The 22,644-nt window shown below is 39.0% G+C and overlaps 1 protein-coding gene across 3 annotated transcripts in view; it reads right to left on the bottom strand.

Annotated features, from left to right (window-relative positions):
* The window catches only part of COL4A6 (collagen type IV alpha 6 chain), a 292,060-nt gene extending 269,951 nt beyond the window's left edge, over positions 1 to 22,109 (bottom strand). For all 3 annotated transcript variants that reach the window (XM_061179436.1, XM_061179435.1, XM_061179437.1), the window contains exons 1-2: positions 21,859 to 22,109; positions 21,613 to 21,664 (exon numbers count right to left, since the gene is read on the bottom strand). In XM_061179436.1, the coding sequence (XP_061035419.1) occupies positions 21,613 to 21,664; positions 21,859 to 21,869 (63 nt within the window). In that variant the 5' untranslated portion in view covers positions 21,870 to 22,109. The remainder of the gene's footprint in view (positions 1 to 21,612; positions 21,665 to 21,858) is intronic.
* Positions 22,110 to 22,644: the final 535 nt, after the last annotated feature.

Raw genomic sequence — 22,644 nt, forward strand, 5'->3', positions numbered from 1 at the left:
AGTAATAAGAGGCAAAAAGACTTTATTTGGGGATCATGTTAGGGAGTCGGCAACACAATCCCACACAAAGTTAGTGTGTAAAGATGTGAATCTCCAAATGAAAGTACGAATGTTAAAGTTCAGGCGTAAGAAGATGATAGATTTAATCTTCACACATTTTAAAAGAAAGGAAATAGTCTATATGATGGAATTGAGTCAATGGATTGCCTGGCTTACGAAGTTAATCATAACACTGGGGGCTAGGGTCAGTCTAGCCCATCTGAGCTGATTCACCACGCTCTGCAGGACCCCGAAGAGAAGAGATAATTTAACCCTGCCATCCTTCTAGCAGCATTCAGGCAGTTCCCACTGCTTTACTGCAAACAGGATGCACTGACTTTGCCTGGCTTCTAGACAGTCTATTCAGAACTAGTTTTCCCAGCCTAGGTCCATGGCACTCTGGAGGTTCACAAAGACTGAAGGCAATGTAGGAGTTAAACACCTATTACTACTGGTTTTCAGGGACCATGTAGATAATATCTAGTGATTCTCATCTATGCAAAGCTCTTCAGAACCATCGTATTCTCAAGAGACACTAATTAAAGGTTTCACTCTCTCCCCATCTCATTTGTTACAAAATGCATGGGTTGAGGGTTAAGTCAATGGCCAGCGCACATAGCAAAGGGAAATTCATAGAGACATGGAAAATGCACTGTATGACGATTTTTAATGGAACTCTCTAATCAAACCTCTCAGAGTTATGCTCGGTAGTCAGTGACTAATAGGTTGAGGAGGAAAAGATTATATTCAATCTGCCTGTTAACTACAAGACTTTAATCAATTTCAGTGGACAATTGATTTGAGGCAGAAAGAAATATAATAGGGCGGTGATCTAATCTCTAAGAAAGCTTGGTGCCATTTTCTCTTTTCTCTCCAGTTGGGGAGATGCATTAGCTGAGACCATTCCTAAGTGTATTCTACATCAGTGCTGAGGAAGAAGAGGGTCATCTTGCTCAATGAACCACACATATCCTTAGCTACGAACTGCTGAAACCTGGCTTTCCCAGTATGGTTGTATTTCATCGCACCAGAGCATCTGGAGGGCCTTGCTGGGGGATTGTGGCAAGCCTGCGGGCTCAAAGGCCTGCTCTCCTGTCCAGGAAAGCCAACAGAGTCCTACCTCTAGCATACAGCATGATGAGAACAAAGCACATCTTTGAGCCAGATTTGGACCATGGCTCACCAGTTTGCAACCTCCAGTCTAGACCGTAATTATTAGAGGATTTTAGAGAAAAGGGAGATTAATGGAGGCCAGAATGGTCACAGCATGCTTTGTGGAAGTAGTGCAATTTGAATGGACCTTGGCAGGTGAGTAGGATTTCTCTTCGTCCAATGACTTCGTTTCACGTAAACATACTTTTGAAAGGTCTACGAACAACACCCTCCCACCCCTACACATGCTCACCAAACTCTATCAGCACATATCTACCCCCATCAATTTAGATTCAGGGAAACATATTCTTTTCCCACCTATGGGAATTATCAAAGAAGGAGGGAAATTGATATATCATCCTGCAACTCAAATTTACAAGGAAACTTTCCTGGTTATCCTCTTCCCAAATGGGCTCTCCCCTCAACCACCCCAACTGACTACTCTAGGACTTAATGTCTGTACCATTTATTTATTCACAGAAGAGGCTTGCAATAAAATAGCAGATCTCTTTGTAAGATGGGATGTATCAAGTCACAGGATGGACAGAAAAGCAAATAATGTGGGACTGTTGGAAGACCACTGAATTCAGGTTGTGGCTCTGTAAATGACTTTACTACTTATCGGCCAGGTGACCACTTAAAATCAGTTAGCTTCAGTCCCTTTCATCTATAAAATGGGTATAATAATTGCTACCTCTCTCATATTAACTGTTGAGTAGCTCAACTCAGATAACATATGAGAGGCCTAAACACAAGTGGAAAGGTACCGTCATCATTATTATTCAACATTGCAGCCTGTGAGAATGGGTTGTTTAAAGTTCACTCCGGAAGAATGATCAAACTTTCTATTTACTAGTTGCAAAAAGCAACTCTCCTGACGTATTATTCATTATTCCTAGTAGCCTTGCATGACAAGAATTTATAAGGAACACATTTTGAGCTACACATTGGAGATAAGATTTATATAAAGAACATCTGACTATATTGTTCCGGCTCCACTTGAGAAACAGCAACAATGAAGACCAAAGAGAGTAAGTAAATAAGCACAAGTAAAGGCAAAGTAGCCAGTAATGCTGAATGAAAGGGAGGTGATTACCTAGGGGGAATCCAGGCCAAAATACCTGACATAGGACTTGAGCCCACAGATCTGAAGTCTCCATTGTGACTAAAGTCAATGTTTGGCTTGGGCATCTTCCTAGCAACAATTTATACATTCCTTTTCATTCTTTTCCCCTTCTTTTCCTTACTCCCACTGATTAGGTAGTTCAGGGTAATGGTTAAGAATGGGAGATTTGGGTTTAGTCAGACCTTGGTTTAAATCACTGTTTTGCCACTTGCTTTTCTGAGTCTCAGGTATCTCATTTGTAATAATGAGATAATAATAGTAATAATAGTAATTAAGGCACAGAGTGGCACATAGTTATTCTTTTTTTTTCTTTTTTCTTTGGCTGCACAGCTTGTGGGACCTTAGTTCCCCGACCAGGAATCGAACCCAGGCCCCCAGCAGTGGAAGCATGGAGTCCTAACCACTGAACCACCAGGGAATTCCCTGGCACATAGTTATTCTTAACAAGTATTAGTTATTGTTGTTACAGTAGATAATAAACAATTTGTTCATACACTCCTTCAAAATTCTCCCTAGTAGTGATCCATGCTCCAAAATGATCTTTTACCTCCTTCAAAACTACCCTGGCCAAACACTTAGCAAAGATTTTAAAAAAATATTTTGTACTAATCTATAAATGACTTGTACTTTCTAGAGATATATGTAATTAAGGATAATGTCTAGGAGTATCAGTGGCCAAGGGAATGGATCTATAATAGTCTAATTTTAGACAGTATGTGATAAATGGCAGGTAAAACATTTGGGGCCCTTCTGTAGCAGGGAGTTCCTAGGAAGGTTTAGAAGACTATATAGCTTAATGAATAGCCACATACTAATGGCAAGACTTATCTAAAATTTATTTTATTCTCATAGCTCTTCTTCTATTTAAGTATAAAATCTAACAATCCAAGTCAACAGGCATTTATCAAGTGTCTGTTGTATGCCTGACATCATGTTAGGTGAAAGATATATAGTAAATGAGGATTAGTTTGTCTCCCTTTTAAGCAAAAAAAAAAAAAAAAAAGATGAATATACTTTCAACAGTTCAAGAGGAGTCAAGATTGAATATAACAGGAGCAGAAGGTGATGTGAAGAAGTCTTGTACCTCGAGCAAGTAAGAAGTATCTGAGCCTCCATTTTTTCATCCTAAATGAGTATATTACTGTAAAATATTTTCCTTTCCTATTTCATAGTGTTCCTGCTAGGATCAAATGAGATAGTACACATAAAAGAGATTTTGTTAACTGCATGTAAATTTAGATGCTGATGAAGTACTCATACCCTGCTATGAGAATGAGTGTTATAGCAGTAGCAACTGTGAATGAAAAATGTTGCCTGCCATATTAGCAAACAAAGGATGCCCTCAGTCACTGCAGCCACCTCCAAAGGTGCACCCTGAGGGGACTCAGGATAGGAAAGAACAGGATACAGGCCCTAGATAGCTAAGGTGCATATCAAAGGAATGATTTCAATGAGCCCAGACTCTTGCATCTTCCCATACAGAGAAAAGCACTAAATTCATTAACTTGAGATATCTGGTTTTCTTTAATTAATAACAGTAATCTTTTGATGTTCCAACTACCTGGTTTTTGTTGCAAAACTCCTATATATCCTGGTTCCTCCCTTACCCTTTCGGAGCAGTTCCTCAGAGCTATTTGAGAGGCTGCTGCTTCCCGGGTTTGAGTCCTCAGAAATTTTGCCAAAAAAACCATAATTCTCAACTTTTAGGTTGTGCATTTTTTTCAGTCGACACAACCCATTGCAAGATGGAGAAACTGCCCATAGGAAATACAAACAGATGAGCTCTAGCGCCTTCCACCAATGTACACTACCTGATATCAACAGTACCTCAAGCAAACAAGGAAGGAAGATCCTCTCACCCTACTATCCTTGGGTTGTTGTGAGGATGAAATAAAAAAGTAAATAAGATCCTTAGTACAACGACTGGCACACGGCGTTATCATCTTCTTTTGCTATTGTTATTGTATTATTGGTAGTAGCAGGCATTAATTTACATACAATAGCTTAAGCTATGGTCTTGCCTTTCAGAGCTCTGGAGTGAAAAATGAAAGCACTAGTAAGTTTGCATCCCAAAGCCTGCTTAGAATTCTCCAAAGCCACTAAGTAACCTGTGTTTCAGCAGATAGGAGCCCTCCCCCTAGCAGATCATTGTTACATGTAATATAGGTATAAAATTAAAATAATGTTCAGTTCTGCATGACAAAAAAGTACTAAAACCTTCATTGTTGTCAATTTCAATGCTTACTAATGGAGATGAATACAGAGAGAATATCGTTTTATTTACAGAGTATTAAAACCCAGTATAGAATCCTACCTTGATATGGAGACAGGCTTCTACACTGTACATAAGAGTAGAAAATGACTGCCAAAATATTCTCCTACTGAGCCTCCCAAGTTTACAGAATCCACACTTAAAGAAGACAATACCCCCGACCTCACATAAAACAATATCATATTGACAGAAAATATAAAAGTGTAGACTCCTTAACCTATTGTATTATGTTTTAACTTAAATAATTCAGTTCCAATACACCTTTATAATGTTATTTTCCACTACTAACTTTTCAACCTTATATTCTTCAGAAAGCTTTTTTCTCCACCAGAATGTCCACATTCTGTTCACTGAGGGCACAACTAAACTTTGGGGCCTCTCTATTTGTTTCAGTGGTAACTTGTGTGATAAAACTCTCAATTTTTCCTGTATTCTTCCCTCAGAGTGGGATTTCTCCTCCTTCAGAACTCTAAGGAACTATAGAATGGATTCATGGATCTATTTGAGAAACACTGACTAAGAAAGTGAAATCTTATTTTATAAAAATGCCTTCTGATAATGCATTGCCATTTTAAAAGATAAGTACTGATAAAAGAATTCAACATGAGTACAAGAGTGAACACTCAGAAGGATTATTACCAGTTTGATATTGGAAGAATGTTTCTTAACCTTAAGAACTTATAGATCCCCAAGAATACATTTGCTAATACCCAAAGGTTGACAGACCACAATATGAGAAGCAGTGGTCCTTTTCTAGCTTTTAAGTCCTTTGATACAATGGATAGATCCTGATAGAAGGATGTTGGCTCCCTTGACTCTAAGAATTTCTTAGGAAATTTGTTGATAACATCTGCAGTTGAGCTATTCTAGTGATATGAATATTTTGAAAACTATTTTTCTGGTGGTGTGAATAAATCCTCTTTATGTAAAAGCCTAATATTTATACTTACAGTTGCCATAAAAAAGTGAAAAGATATTTAAAAATAGTTCATAGCCATGAAATGCAAATGATTATGATAATCCTCATAAAGACCTCATAGCAGATTGGCCATGAATTGATAATTGTTGAAGCTGGGTGATAGGAACATGAGGTCATATGATACTGTTCTCTCTGCTTTGTTCATGTGTGAAATTTTCCATGAGGAAAAAAATTGACCTGGTAGCTAAATGACTATGGCAAAGGACTCTGTGAGAAAACATTACGAAAGATATTCTATCACCACAGATATAATATAAGAGAAATTGGCTTTGACTTTGCACTAATGGCCAGTGTTCTCAGATATCTAGCACTGTGCTTCTATATATGACAATAATGCTGGGTTTTAGTGTCCAAAGAGTAATCAAGATCACCTGATAGCAGAAGGCAAAGTATTGGAACAATTCAGAATATCGTCCTAATGGGTTCTGTGTGGCATCCTTTAAAAAGGTTCCTTCTTCCTAACCCACAATTTATATTATTGAATGTATATAAAATGGTGTATTCTTCTATTAAGCCTGGGCAGAGGTTCGTGTTATCTGCAGATACCCTGGACCACCCATGTCATATTTGTTCATATCTTAACAAGAATTCTATGCCTGTGTGTTAGGGCTTGTTTTTGTATTAGAGATGCCTCCTTTATTATCTATGATTTTTAGTGATAGTCTCATTGGCTAGGGCCTTTTTTTTTTTAAATCTTTTGGCCACGCGGCGCAGCATGTGGGATCTTAGTTCCCCAACCAGGGATCAAACCTGCGCCCCCTTCATTGGCAGTGTGGAGTCTTAACCACTGAACTGCCAGGGAAGTTCCTGGGTAGGGCCTTTTCTTAAACAGTTATCAATAGTGAATTTGGTTAACACTAGAAGTGCCACTGAAGAGGTTTATAGTAAACTATACCTGAGGAGAGCCCACAGCAGTTCACACAAAAACTAACTCCAAACTGAGACAGGCTGACACAGCTTGTGCAGTAATGCTTTCACTAAGCTATTGATACCATTTGTAATTTGAAGCCTTGAACATTGTCTCACATTCTAAATACTAGTGAGAAACAAACCTGCAAAAACACAATGTGTGCAATGCCTTATTCTAGATTGAGATAAAGTGAAAGTCCTTATTTGTTTGAGTCTTACAGATAGTCAGGATCATGTCATTGATTCATTCAGGGCCAGTTGTTTATTTGCTTCAAGAAAGAACACAAACTTATTGGCATCGGAATCCCAGGAATCTGATTTTATGACATGGAATTCATCAAAATACTCCAAAGGAGACATTTAAGTGGAAAATTCCTTCTGTTCAAGATTAAAGACTAGGTTCTGTTGTTACCAGTCATCTCTGGTAGTAAATTACAGAGCTGCCAGTTATACAACTTTCTTTATAATAGGGCCTGGTGTAATAAAAAGAAAACAGACTCTGAGTCAGAAAACCTGAGTTCTAGTTCAGGCTCCTCCAATACCAACTAACTACACACCCTTGGGCAAGTCATTTAATCCCATCTTTATGGTCAGAGGATCACAGAATTATAGCTATTCTGTTACTTACAACTGTAAACAGCAGGAGGTGAGGAAGAGTCCAAATGACAGCATTTTATTGAAACAAAACTATTTCAAGCTAATACCTCTCTGTATATCACAGCAGCATACAACTGCAGCAACACCAAAGAGGCTGAAGGAATTCAAATCAAGGGGAAAAAAAACCTTGCATTAAACAACACAGCCTACTACGGTATGCACAATAATTACCAAACTGATAAGAAGTAGCTTGGTTTTTACAGAAGCAGGTAAACAAGAATGAGTGAAATTGAAGGGAAGTGACTTAGCAAGATGTCCCAGGGAAAGGGACAGGGCTAGAGAGACCAGGGATGTCTTTCTAAAGAGAACATTAAGTAACAGTGTGGCTGACTATTTCCAGCTCTCCACCTTCAGGGCACATGGTAGGATTGCCCTTCTTGGCCTCCAGTTGGTCTCTGATCAAGGCTGACCAATGGTATATGAAAAAAGTGACATGTGTCACATACAGAAATAAGATTTAATTGGTAGTCCAGTGTGAGACCTGCAGAGCTCTCTTTCCCTCTGCTACAACAATCAGTAGTGTTCCGGATGGTGGCTGTTCCATCTGGGTCCTAGATTGAGGACCACATAATGTCCCCCAGATGACCCATGATGGACATGCAGTGTGAACCAAAAATAGACCTTTGTTATTTTAAGCCACTGAGATGTCGGGAGTAGTTTGCTATAGCAACATAACCTATCCTATCCTGACCGAAGGGATGGCAGTTATGAGGTCAAGCACTCTACCTAACAGAGGGCAAAGATAACTTGGCTGATTTTCTCTTAGCTGATGGGCCTCAGTGAGGGCTTTGGTGCTTCTCAGAGGTTTGTGCCCTCAGATATTTTAAGGTTCTGTTATGCATATGAACAAAAGTATGTCACTGTTACTGGCAGCTAATAGAGGACGTGAAGGATAAAGAGGACAGCTCAGGACAGGGCAGACTCAGGGGACCGGTAACTTGATATAAATCCTTCCTCTCATTCTGTTCCAAGTAAATAGTGTCTGAAAGTCATATGGCTCTTCAATGGCCTGTCCAGGATAACTGGCCCTAGGCCAGCTTGAAGCCAGCAGGTGTCCTTCGTAATAGAGTTGGCACCTACATTTGTCAGTCTGTTTAGTAGCAGAGTGGGCAAAAAGCTGAACAAACAAGGAAAGGAGGACTAACTTCTTACCATCTGAGGTTTTTAAAGGTGACCAGGCTGAGAACAGCGTTACAAACTTTGGGGGATGAAATTTAAAACTATATCCATATGTAATTCAAGGCTAACTAGACTTCACCTAAATTATTTTCTCTTAAAGACTCTTAGGATCACTGATCCTGCCCTAAGGAGAACTATTAATAGGTATAGGGGTTACTATTAGGCTAATGAACGGCACCGCAGGAAGCTGAGGCAGTAATTGCAGGCTGTCTTCCTGGCTTGACCTCTGTCCATTCATAACACCTTAAATAGGGGGCTGGAGGATGATGAGACACACCACAGTGGTATGAGAATTGACTGCAAATAATAGCTACAGTTTATTGAGCACATACAACAATCAGGCACTTTATGAACATTTTAACTAACCCTCACCACCATATGAGGTAGGTATTATACTTTTCAGATGAGGGGACTGAAGAATGTCGAGAGTGCAGAAACCAAGGCGAGGGAAAGAGTCTAGAAGAAGTGAGTCAAGACTAAGAAAGATGCTACTGGTAGTTCAGTGAGGATGGGGACTGAGAAGAAGCAATTGAATTTGGTGATTAAGAAGTGACCTAATCAAATCAATCTCAGTGAATTGGTTGGGGAGAAAGCCAGAATACAAAGAGCTAAGCAATAAATGAGTGGCGGAAAAGGATATGCGCTAACTGTAGACTATTTTTTTGTGAACTCTGCTACGTCACACACAGCTTACATTTATGCATGTAAATCTCATCAAAGCTATGGACCTTTTCCCCAGAAAAATGTACATGCATATCTAATTTTACGTACAGTTTCAGGGCACTTACAGACCCACCTGAAACCCACTTAGAAACTCCATCTTAGGAATGAATGATATATACCACATTCAAGATGGTGGAGGTGGGGCTGGGAGTGATACACAGGTGGTTTCAACTGCATTTTATTTCTTAAGCTGGGTGATGGTCATATATTCATCATATTTTGTTTAATTACATTATTATATATGTTCATTATATTATTTTACATATTATATAAATAACATTCCTGTTGCCTAAAATATTTCATAATAATTTTTAAGAGAAAAAATGACTACATAGCAGAATATCTTTGTTTGTAGGAAATATACACTAAAGTATTTGGGAGTGATGTCGGATCATATTGGCAACTTACTCTCAAATGGTTAAATAAAAAATTATTGTAGCATACTTGAAGCTTTTCTGTAATTTTGAGATTGTTTCAAAATTTTAAAAAGACAGTAAAAGACACAACACGAAAAAGAAAAAAAACCTGACAAACAAAAAGTGTTAAATAAATACATACTCTCACAGGTATACAGGAGGGCATAACCAAACTTACAGAGAAATGTACACATAGAAATGCATAGGGAGATCCTTCAAAATAGAGAAAGGAAGTGCTGTCAATTTGGCTCTAAAGTACAATGTTTTATGTCAGAACTCTCTTTTCTTCCCTGACTTATGGTCTGACAGGGAGAGTATAAACTGGGAGTCAGTGGACGAAGAAGCTGCCATCTCTCTCAGCACCTTTGGTTATCACAGCCATTAGGGAAAGTGGGAGCCACAAGCCAGTCTCAGGGCTTCAAGACTGGAGATCGCAGGCTGAGGGCTCAAAACAGGTGCTGGACATTAAACCAAAGAAAGCTACGGATCTCTTCCAACTTGACCACTGTGCCTTAAATTCTTCAGGTGGCCCAGTAGGGAGAGATTTGGGGGTGTGGGGGCGAACTACAATGTTTTAATGGAGTAGACATCTGGGTGATGTTACAACTTCTTGAGGAGGGGAAGAATAAAAGTGGTGATTTAGGATAATACATAGAAGGCAAGAAAGTAAAGGCAAAGACTGTGGTTAAAGCTAGAGAGTAGTCTTTACAATAAAAATAAAAAGAAATCAATAAAAATAAAAACAGCACACTCTTGGTATGTATATGTGTATTTATGTTGGATATATAGGATACAGGGAGTTATATGTACAGGCACTTGTCTGACATAAGAAGAGTGGGCAAAAGACCCATTGATCATGTCAGTATTTCCCTCAAATAGCAATCAGCACAGCGCTTTGTAGCCAAATTTTTCTCTCTGCCTGGGTTTTAAGACCTCCATAACCTAACCCTGCCTCAGCTGTCCATAATCATTTCCTTCTACTCCGGTGCTTTACCCAGGCAGGTCTTCTCGCTGTCCTCCATTCAACCATATTCATTCTTGCTAGGGCTGCAGTGTATGACTGTTCATGGGGTTCACTGCAAAAGGAACCTTGACTGAGGAGGCACATGGGGGTTGAAATCCACACTGCTTGCTGCTCAGCAAGGAGTGAGGCGTGGCAGGGAGCTCTGACCGCCTAGAGGAAAGTGTGCCTTTTTCTAATTTCCTCAAAGACACTGCACCCTTATACCGCCTCCATGTTTTTGCTCATGCTCTGATCAGCTTGTCTCTTTGATATTTAACAGGACTACATTTAACTATCAAAGATAAATCATCTGTCCTGACAAATACAAGTATATTTATAGAGACCTAGAGAAGAAAACTTGAAATCGGGGATGTCCTGGAAAAAATCTAGAATATCCCGTCTCCACATTTATCATTTATTTTCTAGGAGTCCTTTAAGGCCCAGCACAAATTTTACTTCTGTGAAGGTTTCTCTAACTACAATCCATACTGACCTCTTCCTTCTTTCACTTTCTAGAACACTTCATTTTGATCTATGAAGTTTGATGCTGGATTATCATATAATCCAGTGTTTTTAAATGGTGGCGGTATTTCAACAGTTCCACAACATCTGACTTTAATTTCAGTTAAAAATTATATTTTAAACTATTTTAAGACTGTAATAAAACACAGCATGTACCATTCAAATGGGTTCCACACCAAACATTCACACATCAGAAACCACCACCGATTGTGCTAATCCGTGCTGTCAAGTTGGCAATGTGTGTGTATGTGTGTGTATGTGTGTTTATGTGTGTGTATGTGAGAAAGAGAGAGAATGAAAGTGAGAGGACAGAGAGAGTAGTGTATGTATACCTAGAAATATAGATTTTCTTGCTATGTCTGTTTAACTGAAGAGTATCCAGAGATGACAAGACAAACTATTAAGCAAAAAGCCACTACTTATTTGGGTACATCAGAATTTTCCCCACACAGGAATAAACTGGAGACTAAGACTGCCATAGCTCTCAATTTCAGATTTTATGTTTTTTTCATTCTCTTCCTTCTTACTGACTTTACAAATAAATATTAAAAACTTTGACTTATTAGCAAAACACTTACTTCGGTTTTTATGTTGGGGGTCACATAAGATTTTGTTCGGGGGGACAGGGTCTACTGCTGTAAATTTTGAAAAGTGCTCTAATCATTCTTCTTCATCATTATCAGCATCAACACCAACATTATTATCTATGAGCATGTTCTGGGTATCTAGATGCTGGCGAGTATTTTTGCAACTTAATCTTATCGCCAAGGCAAGGTCACATAAATCTTATAAATCTCAAGTTGATCTTCATTCTCAAGGGATCTGCTACACTCACAAACAGAATTTAGAGATTCTAGGCATTTTAGATTTTCTCTGCCAACTCTCTTTGCTCTGGATAAGGAAAAATGGTCACTCAAAGATTTACAGAGCAAAGGAGAAATACCACTTAACTTTCCTTCTCTCCCCCAGAGAAAATGTGTCTCCCAAAGGACTAATTCAGTCTCTTGGCCAGAAGTCCCAGACATTTCTGGGAAAGCCTGGTCTCTCTGAGGTAAATACTGTTAGAACTTTAGGGCCAGGGAAACTTCCACTGAAGAACACCAACTCCCCCTCAGTAAAAGCAACCAGATTGAGAGATAATGGCAAACTAGCTCTAGTGTTGTTAGACTAAAGGGAACTGGGACTTCAAAGATGCCTGAAGAGGTGTCTTCAGACAACATCTTCAGTTGGTACCCTGGTCTCTACAGGAAGTCACAAAGGTAGGGAAGCAGAGGTAGAAGTGGCTTTGGAGAAACTGGAACAAATATAACAATTCTAACTCTTCTTCTCCCTTTAGGAAGCTTGAAATACAAATTCAACACATAATTAAGCAATTTACTCTAAAAATGCCCCCAAAATGGGTTCACCACTCATTTTTAGTGCAAAGGTAGTCACAGTGAGTGATGGGAGCAGAATAACAACAATAGTAATAATTTTTCAGCTAATAATACATTTAGGGATTTCTCCTAAGGCCATAATTAATGCTGGAGTCTGTATCTGAACTGAGAAACATTTGGCTCCAAATATGGAGCTCTTTATTTTTTAACCACACTATAATCCATAAAGGGAAAAAAATATCAGGAAATAGACCTCCAGACTTAAAACATGGAACCCCCCCAAAAAGCTGAAGAAAAGACACATACCTCATGACTTACCTAAATTTTATAAATCTGGAAGGGGTAGATATGTGCCACAGGAGTGAGCCCTCCAGGCATAAGGGTTTGCCAGTGCTAGATACAGAGATGGTGGCCAGCAATAACTATAACGCCTATTACACTCCACCAGAGAAATACACCTTAGCACAGGCATTAGGTAAACGCTCTAAGGAATCAGGAGCCAATAAGAGTGCAGGGTAGGGACTTCCCTGGTGGCGCAGTAGTTAAGACTCTGTGCTCCCAATGCAGGGGGCCTGGGTTCGATCCCTGCTCAGGGAACTAGATCCCACATGCATGCCACAACTAAGGAGCCCGCTGGATGCAACTAAGGAGCACACGTGCCGCAACTAAGACCCAGTGCAACCAAATAAATAAAATAAATATAAGAAAACAAAACAAAACAAAAAGAGTGCAGGATATATCTGGTCCTTTCCTGTTCCTCCAGCCTCATCTCACACAGTCTTCCACCTCCCTCCCTCTACTTCCCCCTCCCTGTGTTCCAGCCACACTGGCTTGGTACTTGCCATGGTCCTTCAAACAACAGGGATGGTCACAGTGTTTGACACATAGAAGGCACTAAATAAATCTTTGTTGAAGGAAGGAAAGAAGGAAAAACAGAGGGGGAGACAGAAGGCTAGAAAGAAGGGGAGATTTCAGAAAAACATTCACTAAACTGGGCCTTAAGGGAAAAATACTAAGTCCATCTGCAGAGACAGGAGGAAGAAAGAGGATGAGAAAAGAAGGGTGTTTCAAGCAGAAGGCAAAGCAGGATGAGAAAAGAAGGGTGTTTCAAGCAGAAGGCAAAGCAGGAGGATGTTGGCATGCTGAGCCAACATCAAAAGCAAACTGTGGTCTAAACATCAGAATGAGAACAGTAACAGGAGATGGGGTTGGATGGGTGGGCAGGGCCAGATGATGATGGGTATGGGGAACTTGGAGTGGCATGATCATATTTGTGTTTCAGAATAGGCCCCTTGCTTGCAGAGGATGGCTATCAGGAGAGGGGGTGGGGGGCAGGGGAAGACTGAAACCAGAGGAAGTCAGGTCTGTTTTGGAGTCCAGATAAGAGATGATAAGATGCCTGAATTAGAGAGACAGCAGAGTATAGTGGGTTTTAACCCAAATGCTGCCATTTGCTGGATTTGTGATCTTAGAGAAATCAATTAATCTCTCTGAGCTGAGAATATTTGCCCTATATATTTCTCAGGGTAGTCTTGAGCTGCTAATAAGATAATATTGAGAAAGTGCTTTGTAAACTTAAAGCACTAGTAATTATATGTCATTATTAAAGTGGTAGAAGAGGGAAAAAGAGACAAGGGGGCAATTGAGAAACACGACCATTCTTCTAGACATACAATCTACAAAACGAGAGTCTTGTCCGGCATCTCTTTTTATCAGTTGTCAAAATTGGGAGATACTTTAAAAATTTCCCTCAGCATTAAAAGAAATGGAGAATACTTTTCCATAGGGGGATAGAGTGGGGATTTAGCAACTACCTTGTGAATGGTAACTACACATACGTTCTCCCTTCTAATCACCCAACACTCTCAGGAGGAAGGTGTTATTATCCCTTTTTTACTGATGAGAAAATTGAGTCTCAGAAAGGTAAAATGAGTTGCCTTACGTCACACAGAGGGCAGAGGCAGCATTCAAACATAAGTCTGATTCCAGAGTCCTTTCTCTTAAACATTATACCATTGAACAAGGTTGTTATTTTTCCATCAAAGCAACTGTTATTAGAGTTAACATTTGTAATTCTCAAGAGAGACAAGGAAAAGGCAGTTGTTACAGGCCATTAGGAGTAGATCTGTTTACTCACTTTAAAGTCATCTATTGATCACTTCCTATATGCTTGGCAGTATCCTGGACATCATAAGTTTGAAGAGGGCAACATTGCGTACAAACATAGGAATTTCACAGCTATGTGGTAGGTTCCACCAAAGGGGCCCAAAGAGTTTTGGAAGCACAGGGGAAGGAAGAATACATTCTTTCTGAAGAGGACTGGGACTGTTTCATAGAGGAATCAACATTTTATCTGGGTATTAAAGATTGAGTAGGAGTTCACTAGGAAGAGAAGGTGTAAATGGTGGAGAAAGACATTCCAGATGGAGGGGACGGCATATAGAAAAGCAAAAAATGTGAAAGAACATAAAGTAGTTTGGGAATGGAGAGAAGTTCAGTCTGAATGAAGCGTAATGTACACTATGAGTTTGAGAAGGAGAGGTGGCAGGAAAAACCACTCAGACATGAGGCTGGAATGGTAGTTGGGGCCAGATAATGAAGGCCCTTAAATGTGTCAAGCCAAGGAGTATGTATTTTAATCTTGGAAGAAACAAGAAACCAACAAAACTTAAATCAGGAGATAACATAGTTGGATTTGTTGTTAATAAAATAACTCTGGTGGCAGTGTAGAGATTAGAATGGAGTCAGGGGGTAGAAAAACTAGTTAGGAGATTATTTATATATGATGATGAGATTTGGAACCATTAGAATATGAATAGAAAACTGGATTCTGCAGGTCTTTGGTAAAACTAACAGAACTTGGTGGAGATGGAGATAATGAGGTTTGGTGCCTGATTCTATAGTTTCTCGCTTGAAACTGGGTGGATGGTGATGACATTTAACAAAGATAAAAAAGATAGCAGGTTGGAGTATCATGGTAAAGACTAGAAAATAATTTCATGTTCAGATACACTGTGTTTTGGGGCAATACAACATAAGACCTGGCATTGGTTGAGTGCTTATACTAAGCTTTAGGCACCATTTTAAGTGCTTTGTATGTAACAACTAATTGAGATATAGGTACTTAGTAGGTAATTGGAAATAAAGATTTGGAGCTAAAAAGAGACATCTGGGCTGGAAATAAAAATTTGATAGTCATTAATGTATAGGAGGCATAGTTAAAACTGTTGAGGCAAGAAGAAGGCAAAGGATAAAAATGCTGAGCAAAACCACCATTTTATGACCAGGGAGTGATGAAGATTGTAACCTCCATGATGGCAAAGATCACGCCTGACTTGTTCACCACTGTGTCACCAGAGCCTGTCATACTATTTAGAATACAGTGGCTGCTCAATAAATAAATGTTGAATGAATGAAATAAAAATATCAGAGGGAATTCCCTGGTGGTCCAGTGGTTAGGACTCTGCACTTTCACTGCCGAGGGCTTGGGTTCAATCCCTGGTTGGGGAACTAAGATCCTGCAAGCCATACAGTGCACACCTTCCCCCCCCCAAAAAAAAATCAGAGAAGTGTAATGAGAAACAACGAGGCATCATGACTTGGAAGACAAAGGGGGAAAGGTGGTTTGAGAATGACTGGAAAATGCCAAGCACTACAGTAAAGAAGTCAGATAAAATGGGGACTGCAATGAAACCATTGGGATTGGCAGTTAGGTATCCACTAGTAACTTGAAAGAGGGCAATTTTGGTAGAATAGCCTCCTTCTAGACTGTAATAGGCTTAAGGGTAAATGGTTGTTGAAGAAGAGTAGAAAATGACCAGAAATTTGGTGGTAATGTGATTGAAGGGGTTAGAGTAACAGAGGAAAATGAAGCCATGGTTTTTTAAAAATTTTATTTGTTTTTATAATGGAGGAGACTTCAATATTGCTTATAGAAGAAAAAATATCCTAGGAGAGGGATAAATTACAGATGGTAAGAGTGGATAACTGTTCTTGGCTAATTTTCCTGTCACTGTTTTCCCTTGGGCATGCTGATCAGGTGTTCTATTTATATTTAGACTTTAAAACAAGTTAGAGCTCTATGATCTGCCTCACTGGGACATTTGGTCAGCTTAAAAGGACTTGCTAGTTTAATACAGCATGGTGCTTTCCTAATAGCTTCTTTCTAGATGTATATGTCTTGTCATCTACGCAGGATAGGACAAGTCTATACTCCAAGCATGGTGGTGAAATTATGGAATTATGCACAAATTGAGGCAAGCGAACACCAGCATGTATTGATAATTGAGGTCAATCTATTTGTTTCATTATTATATTAATGAAGTAATTAGGGGAATAGCCCACTTTGCTCCTGTGATTTGGCTTGACTATGATCTTATAGAATATAGGGGCATATTTACTGGAGACTCCATAATATGCCTAGAATCTAAAAGGTTGTTGGCACTTGTAGTCAATACAAATGTGCCCTCACACCTGAAGATGCCTTAGACAGTGACAAACTGTAAAAACCAACTGCATAACTAGATGGGTTCTTTTTCAATACCATGGATTACTCTGACAGTCTAGTGAAGCCTACAGACTCCCTTTCAGAAAAATATTTTTAAATGTAGTCGATAAAATACATGGGGTTACAATAAAAACCAATCATCAAAATATATAATAAAACAAATTTGTGATATAGTAATATATCTATCTGATTCTTTAGTAACACATTAAATAATATTTATTTTCCCTTCCACTCCTATCTGAAAATGTTTCTTTTGACCTGTCAATAATATAACTACATTATCATCTATTGCTACCTATTTATGTAGTCATTTGATGGTTCACTTGATGATGCACTCATACATATGTATCAGTATTCCCAGTCACCCAAGATACATATTTGATGTCCATGCACACACACATATATATGTTATATATTCCAATCATTCATAGCTAGCTGATATAGGATATTTGCTAGCAGGCAAAGCAGAAGACTACTTTAAGAATTCATATTAAGAAAATGAAAACATAAGCCACAGACTGGGAGAAAATATTTGCAAACTGTATATATGGTAAAAGACTCGTATCTAAAATATACAAAGAACTCTTACAACATAATAATAATAAGACAATCCAATTTTCAAATGGGCAAAATATTTGAATAAACATTTCTCCAAAGAAGACATCCAAATGGCTAATAAGTACTTGAAAAGATGCTTAATTGATTAGTCATTAGGGAAATGCAAATTAAAACCACAATGAGACACCACTTCACACCCACCAGGATGGTTATAATAAAAATGACAGACAATTACAAGTGTTGGCAAGGATGTAGCAAAACTGGAATTTTCATACAGTGCTGATGGAATGTGAGGTGGTACAGCCACTTTGGAAAACAGTTTTGCAGTTTCTTAAAAGGTTAAATATAAAGTTTTCATACAACCCAGCAATTCCATCTACTCAGGAGAAATAAAATATATGTCCACACAAAGATTTGTATGTTAATGTTCATAGCAGTATTGTTCGTAAGAGCCAAAAGTGGAAAGAGCCCAAATGTCCATTAATTGGTGAATGCATAAAGAAAATGGGGTATATCCATAATGGAATACAAATACTAAATACCAATACCAATACAAAAAAAAAGGAGTAAAATACTGATATATGCTACAACATGAATGAATTTCAAAAATATTATGCTAAGTGAAAAATGCTAAACACAAAAGATTATATATTAATTGGTTCTATTTATATGAAATGTCCAGAAAAGACATATCTATAGAGGTAGAAAAGTAGATTCATGCTTGCCTAGGCTTGGGGGGTGGGAATAGGGATTAATTAAAGGGATATGAAGGATCTTACTGGGGTGATGAAAATGTTCTAAAACTGGATATAGTGATGGTTGTACAACTTGGTAAATTTCCTAAAAATCATTGAATGATATACATAAATGGGTGAATTTATGGTATGTAAATTATATCTTAATAAAGTTGTTTTAAAAGAGAAAAAAAGAAAAATCCTAGAGACAGCCCAAACAAGGCAAATACTCCTCTTGATCCTTAGATTAGGAAGGCATTTTCTCCATCTCTGAAAAACCTTAACACTCCCTTCATACTTTGATGACTGTGATTATGACTGAAAATCACATTGGAAAGGACCAACCTGAGCAAGTTACAACTTTAAGAAGTTTGTATTTCAATCAGATCTTGATTTGAATGTGGCTAAAGGCACTTTACCTGTGCTCTAGGCAGAGTTGATAATAGACAGGTGTTTTCTCCCCTTTGCCTCTTCCCCACTCAAATAACTCTCCCGCTGGGCTTTGACTTTTAAATATGTCTGGTTGTATTAGATCCTCTTGTGAAAGCAGATTTGGGGCAAAATGGGAAGAAAACATGAGGACCCTGGCTAATTTGGGACATATTTTAACTTCTAAACATATCGGCCTTTGGTGAGATATGGATCTTTCTAGTCTCTTCTCTAACATGATGCTGATAATAATTTATCATTAAGTATCCTATATTTTTAAAAATATTCTTATTTATTTATTTGTCTGTGCCGGGTCTTAGTTGCGGCATGTGGGATCTTCGTTGTGGCACGCAGGATCTTTTAGTTGTGGCATGAGGGATCTAGTTCCCTGACCAGGGATCAAACCCCGGCCCCCTGCATTGGGAGCTTGAAGTCTTAACCACTGGACCACCAGGGAAGTCCCAAGTATCCTATCCTTTAAGGAACAAAATGACAACAATTGTCTGAGAAAGTGAACTCCTACAGAGTTAGAGACTACGTTTAAATAAATCTTTGTGTGTGGTGCCTTAGGCACTTAATAACCAAAAAACCATTATGGATGTTCTGAAATTCTAGGCTCTATCTCATTCAGATAAATTGTGAAAATATTTCAAATAAATGAAGATCAGCACTCTTTTAAAAGAAATTTAATGAAAACTCATTATTTAATCCTGGGTTTTAACATTTAGTTTTCCATCCCTTCAAAAGTACTGCTTTATAAACTCTGACAAAGAAAGAACTCAGAAGCACCTAAATGACCCTATCTTAAATGCTCACCAGTATTCCTTTATTGACAACGTAACTCTCACAGTGAAGAGACTTTGTCATAGTGAAGCACAACATAGTTCCTGCCAATCTATTTATAAGTTATTTTTCACTAATATAAGTCAAAAAGTTACAAAGAATTCAAATGTTTAAAATCATCTGAAAGGTGAAAGACATTACAAACCCAGATGATGAACTAGAATTGAGAGTAAAAGATGAGAACCAGCCAATATAAATGAGAATCCAGTACAAAGAGTACAAAGGAAAAAACTTCCCCTCAGCAAAGTCACCTTCTGAGAACTTATCCTGTTACTCTCCTCTTTCTCTTTGCCATTTTTCCAAAAATTAAAAATTAGCTTTACAATGTCAAACATATAATGCAGAAGCAAATAATAGGTGAATGAAGTAGTTACGAACTGAAGGCAAAAAATAAAGTACTGTCAGTGTATCTCAAGGTTTATTTTAGTCTTACCAAGGTCAGTCACACTGACATAGCAGGTGACATGGTAAAACAATGGGACAGAGTCTAAAATCCACACACCAAAGTAGTGCTTGATTTTGGAGACATGCTTCAATACTTCTAAGAAATGAAGACAACATCCTCTAGTAACTTTTAAAGTTATCAAGTGATAGGATGCAGTGTTTGGGAAATCTCCATAGAATGATTTGTTAATGCTTTTCCCAAAAGTACACTGAATACGATCAGCCAGAGTCTGAAATAAAGGTTTTACTGGAGGGTATTCTGCCCAAGCATGACATTTTTATAAGTGGCAAGATTCCCAGACAAATTGTTAACTAATCAAAACCTGGCATTTTCAATAAATGTAGTATTGAGCCTCAAGGTAACATATAACTAAACTTGTATACTGCAGGAATCAGAAAGAGAAGTGTGCAGAAAACTAGATCAATACCTCTGCTTACAAAATCTAGAATTTACTTACATAAAAGCTGATGTTCTGAGTTAAGGCGTCACAAAACATTAAAAGTCAAGTTTTCTGGCATCATCCTCTTTTCACAAGAGAAGTCATTTCACTTTATTCTGATATTTTCTTAAAGACATATACCAGGACAAAGTAATCCATTTTTTTCCCATAAAAGTATTAGGTAATTTTACTGGGTTGAATTAAGTATGGCTCTATAAATAGTATTTTAAAATATTTAAAGTATTAAAAATAGAGCCAATCAGTGAAAATTGTCAAAACTCACAAAGTAAATATTTGGAATATATATTTAGCTGTCATATATATACACACACACATATATAGAGTACATGCATGACTTTGGCAATTATTAAGAATTTTAAAAATAGAACAGTGAAACAGTACTCAATAGTTAACTTCATATTTGAACTCAATGATTAACTTTATTTCTGCAGGCATAAGTTGCTAGTGAGTCTGGAAAACTGCAGCATCTCTGATTATTCAGGTCACACCACCTTTGGTAGCTTATCCTAGTAATTCCATTGGAATTACTACTTTCTGGGATCTATTAAACTTTTCTTGACCAAACGTCTACAGAAATTCCTTTGCCTGCAGCCCCTAGCTGATTTGATGGATGATATCTAAACAGCCTATGAAATGTTAAATTTTAGAATTTTTTTTTCCTATTCTAACCACTTTAACTTTTAACTTTCTGATGATAGAGAAAACCAGTAAAAGGAAACATCAGGCAGAAACTGAACATCATCTAGTAGTATCAGTGCAGTTCAGGCAGTTAAAGAATCCAGATGTTGTCACCTGGTACTGTCACAGGACTCACAAGCAAATACTTAAGTTTAACTTCTAACAACATTCTCGGTACTTCCAAGTCCCACTTCTTGTATACTCCTCCCACTTTCAAACTTGTGTGCCAATTCATGTTCTTGTAAACCAGGGAAAATTACATTTCTTCTGCCTTGGAGATCGATACAGAGAAAGGCATCAGATGTCAGTCATCTTTAAGTCGTCCGGGAAGACGCTCAGAAATCCGTGCCTTTTGTGTCTTCTACTTTTATTTTCCCAACCCCTTACGAAGTTTTGGAACAGAAAGATGCCTGAGTCCCAAAGGCATTAGCCTGACACTGTGCTATTCCTTTCTAAGAACCCCATTAACTCCCAGTAGAAATGAGAGTGATGTGAACTCCGTTTCATGGCGCAACCCTCTGCAACCCCCTAACACAAACACAAGAGGTGGGATGGGGAGGAGGTCAAAGGAGGAGGAGGGAAAGGGGTCGGGAGAAGAGACTCACAGCTCCTGCCAGTTCCTCGGTCAGGCACAACGTAACCAGGAGAAGCCACAACCTGAAACGGGAGAGAGGGTGAATAACATGGGTTCTCTAGGCTCCGGGGTCCTGCGTCTGCCCATAGACCCTCGACCCCTTTTTGCTGCCTGCCCCCACTTCCTCTGTAATGACAGAAGTACAAGTATAGTCCCGGTCCGGCAAAGTAGCCCAGAATAGGAAAGAGGAGAGGAGCTCGGGGCAGCAACGGCTCACCCAGGGTGCATGCTTGCGGCTCCTCCGGAGCTGGGTCCCGGGAGACTGCTAAGCGGCTCCGCGGCCCCGGCTCGTCGGGGCTCCGCTGATGCTTGGCGGCTGTTTCCTTATTCAAGAGGATGGGGTAGGGGGGCGAAGTGGCTCACTTCTGAAGAAACTAAACTCAGCTTCTAGATAAAGAGGTGCCCCAAAGGGAAACCCGGTCAGCGGTGCCCGCTACAACTTGCCTCACTCAAAAGATAGTTCCATGCACCAGGGGAGGAAGGAATGGAGGGGAAGGGGGCGGGGCTGTCTGCTGTCAATCATCCCCCCTATCTCGGGCAGCCGGTCGTCTTTCTCACTTTCAGGCACCTCTACACATAACATTCCCACGCATCTCCACAGCTTCATGCACAGGCCCACAGACCTACACACTAAGATGTAAGCAGCTGTGCATCATACACTTCCTTAAAGCACTGTTAATTGTTACACATATACAGATTAAGGCATACTCCTCCCACATAGACAAATGGCCTATGCACACTTTCCCAAATGCATATCACTCATTCTAATTTATTGCACACTAAGCTCTTGGGGTGGTGGTAGTTTCTGGGGTTGTAAAACTACCCTTAGCTGAGCAGAACCTAAGGATAAGTGGGCCCCCGTGATATAGGTCCAAAGCCCTGAAAGACGCTAAAGTGGTAAATTCTAGGGTGTGAGATAACAACTGTTCTGAAGAATTCGTCAAGAAATCCCTGAAAGATCCTCCAAGGAGTCCACATAAAGTATTTTCTGGGCCTGATGGTG

This window comes from Eubalaena glacialis, chromosome X (genome assembly GCF_028564815.1).
Source record: "Eubalaena glacialis isolate mEubGla1 chromosome X, mEubGla1.1.hap2.+ XY, whole genome shotgun sequence".
Lineage (NCBI taxonomy): Eukaryota > Metazoa > Chordata > Mammalia > Artiodactyla > Balaenidae > Eubalaena > Eubalaena glacialis.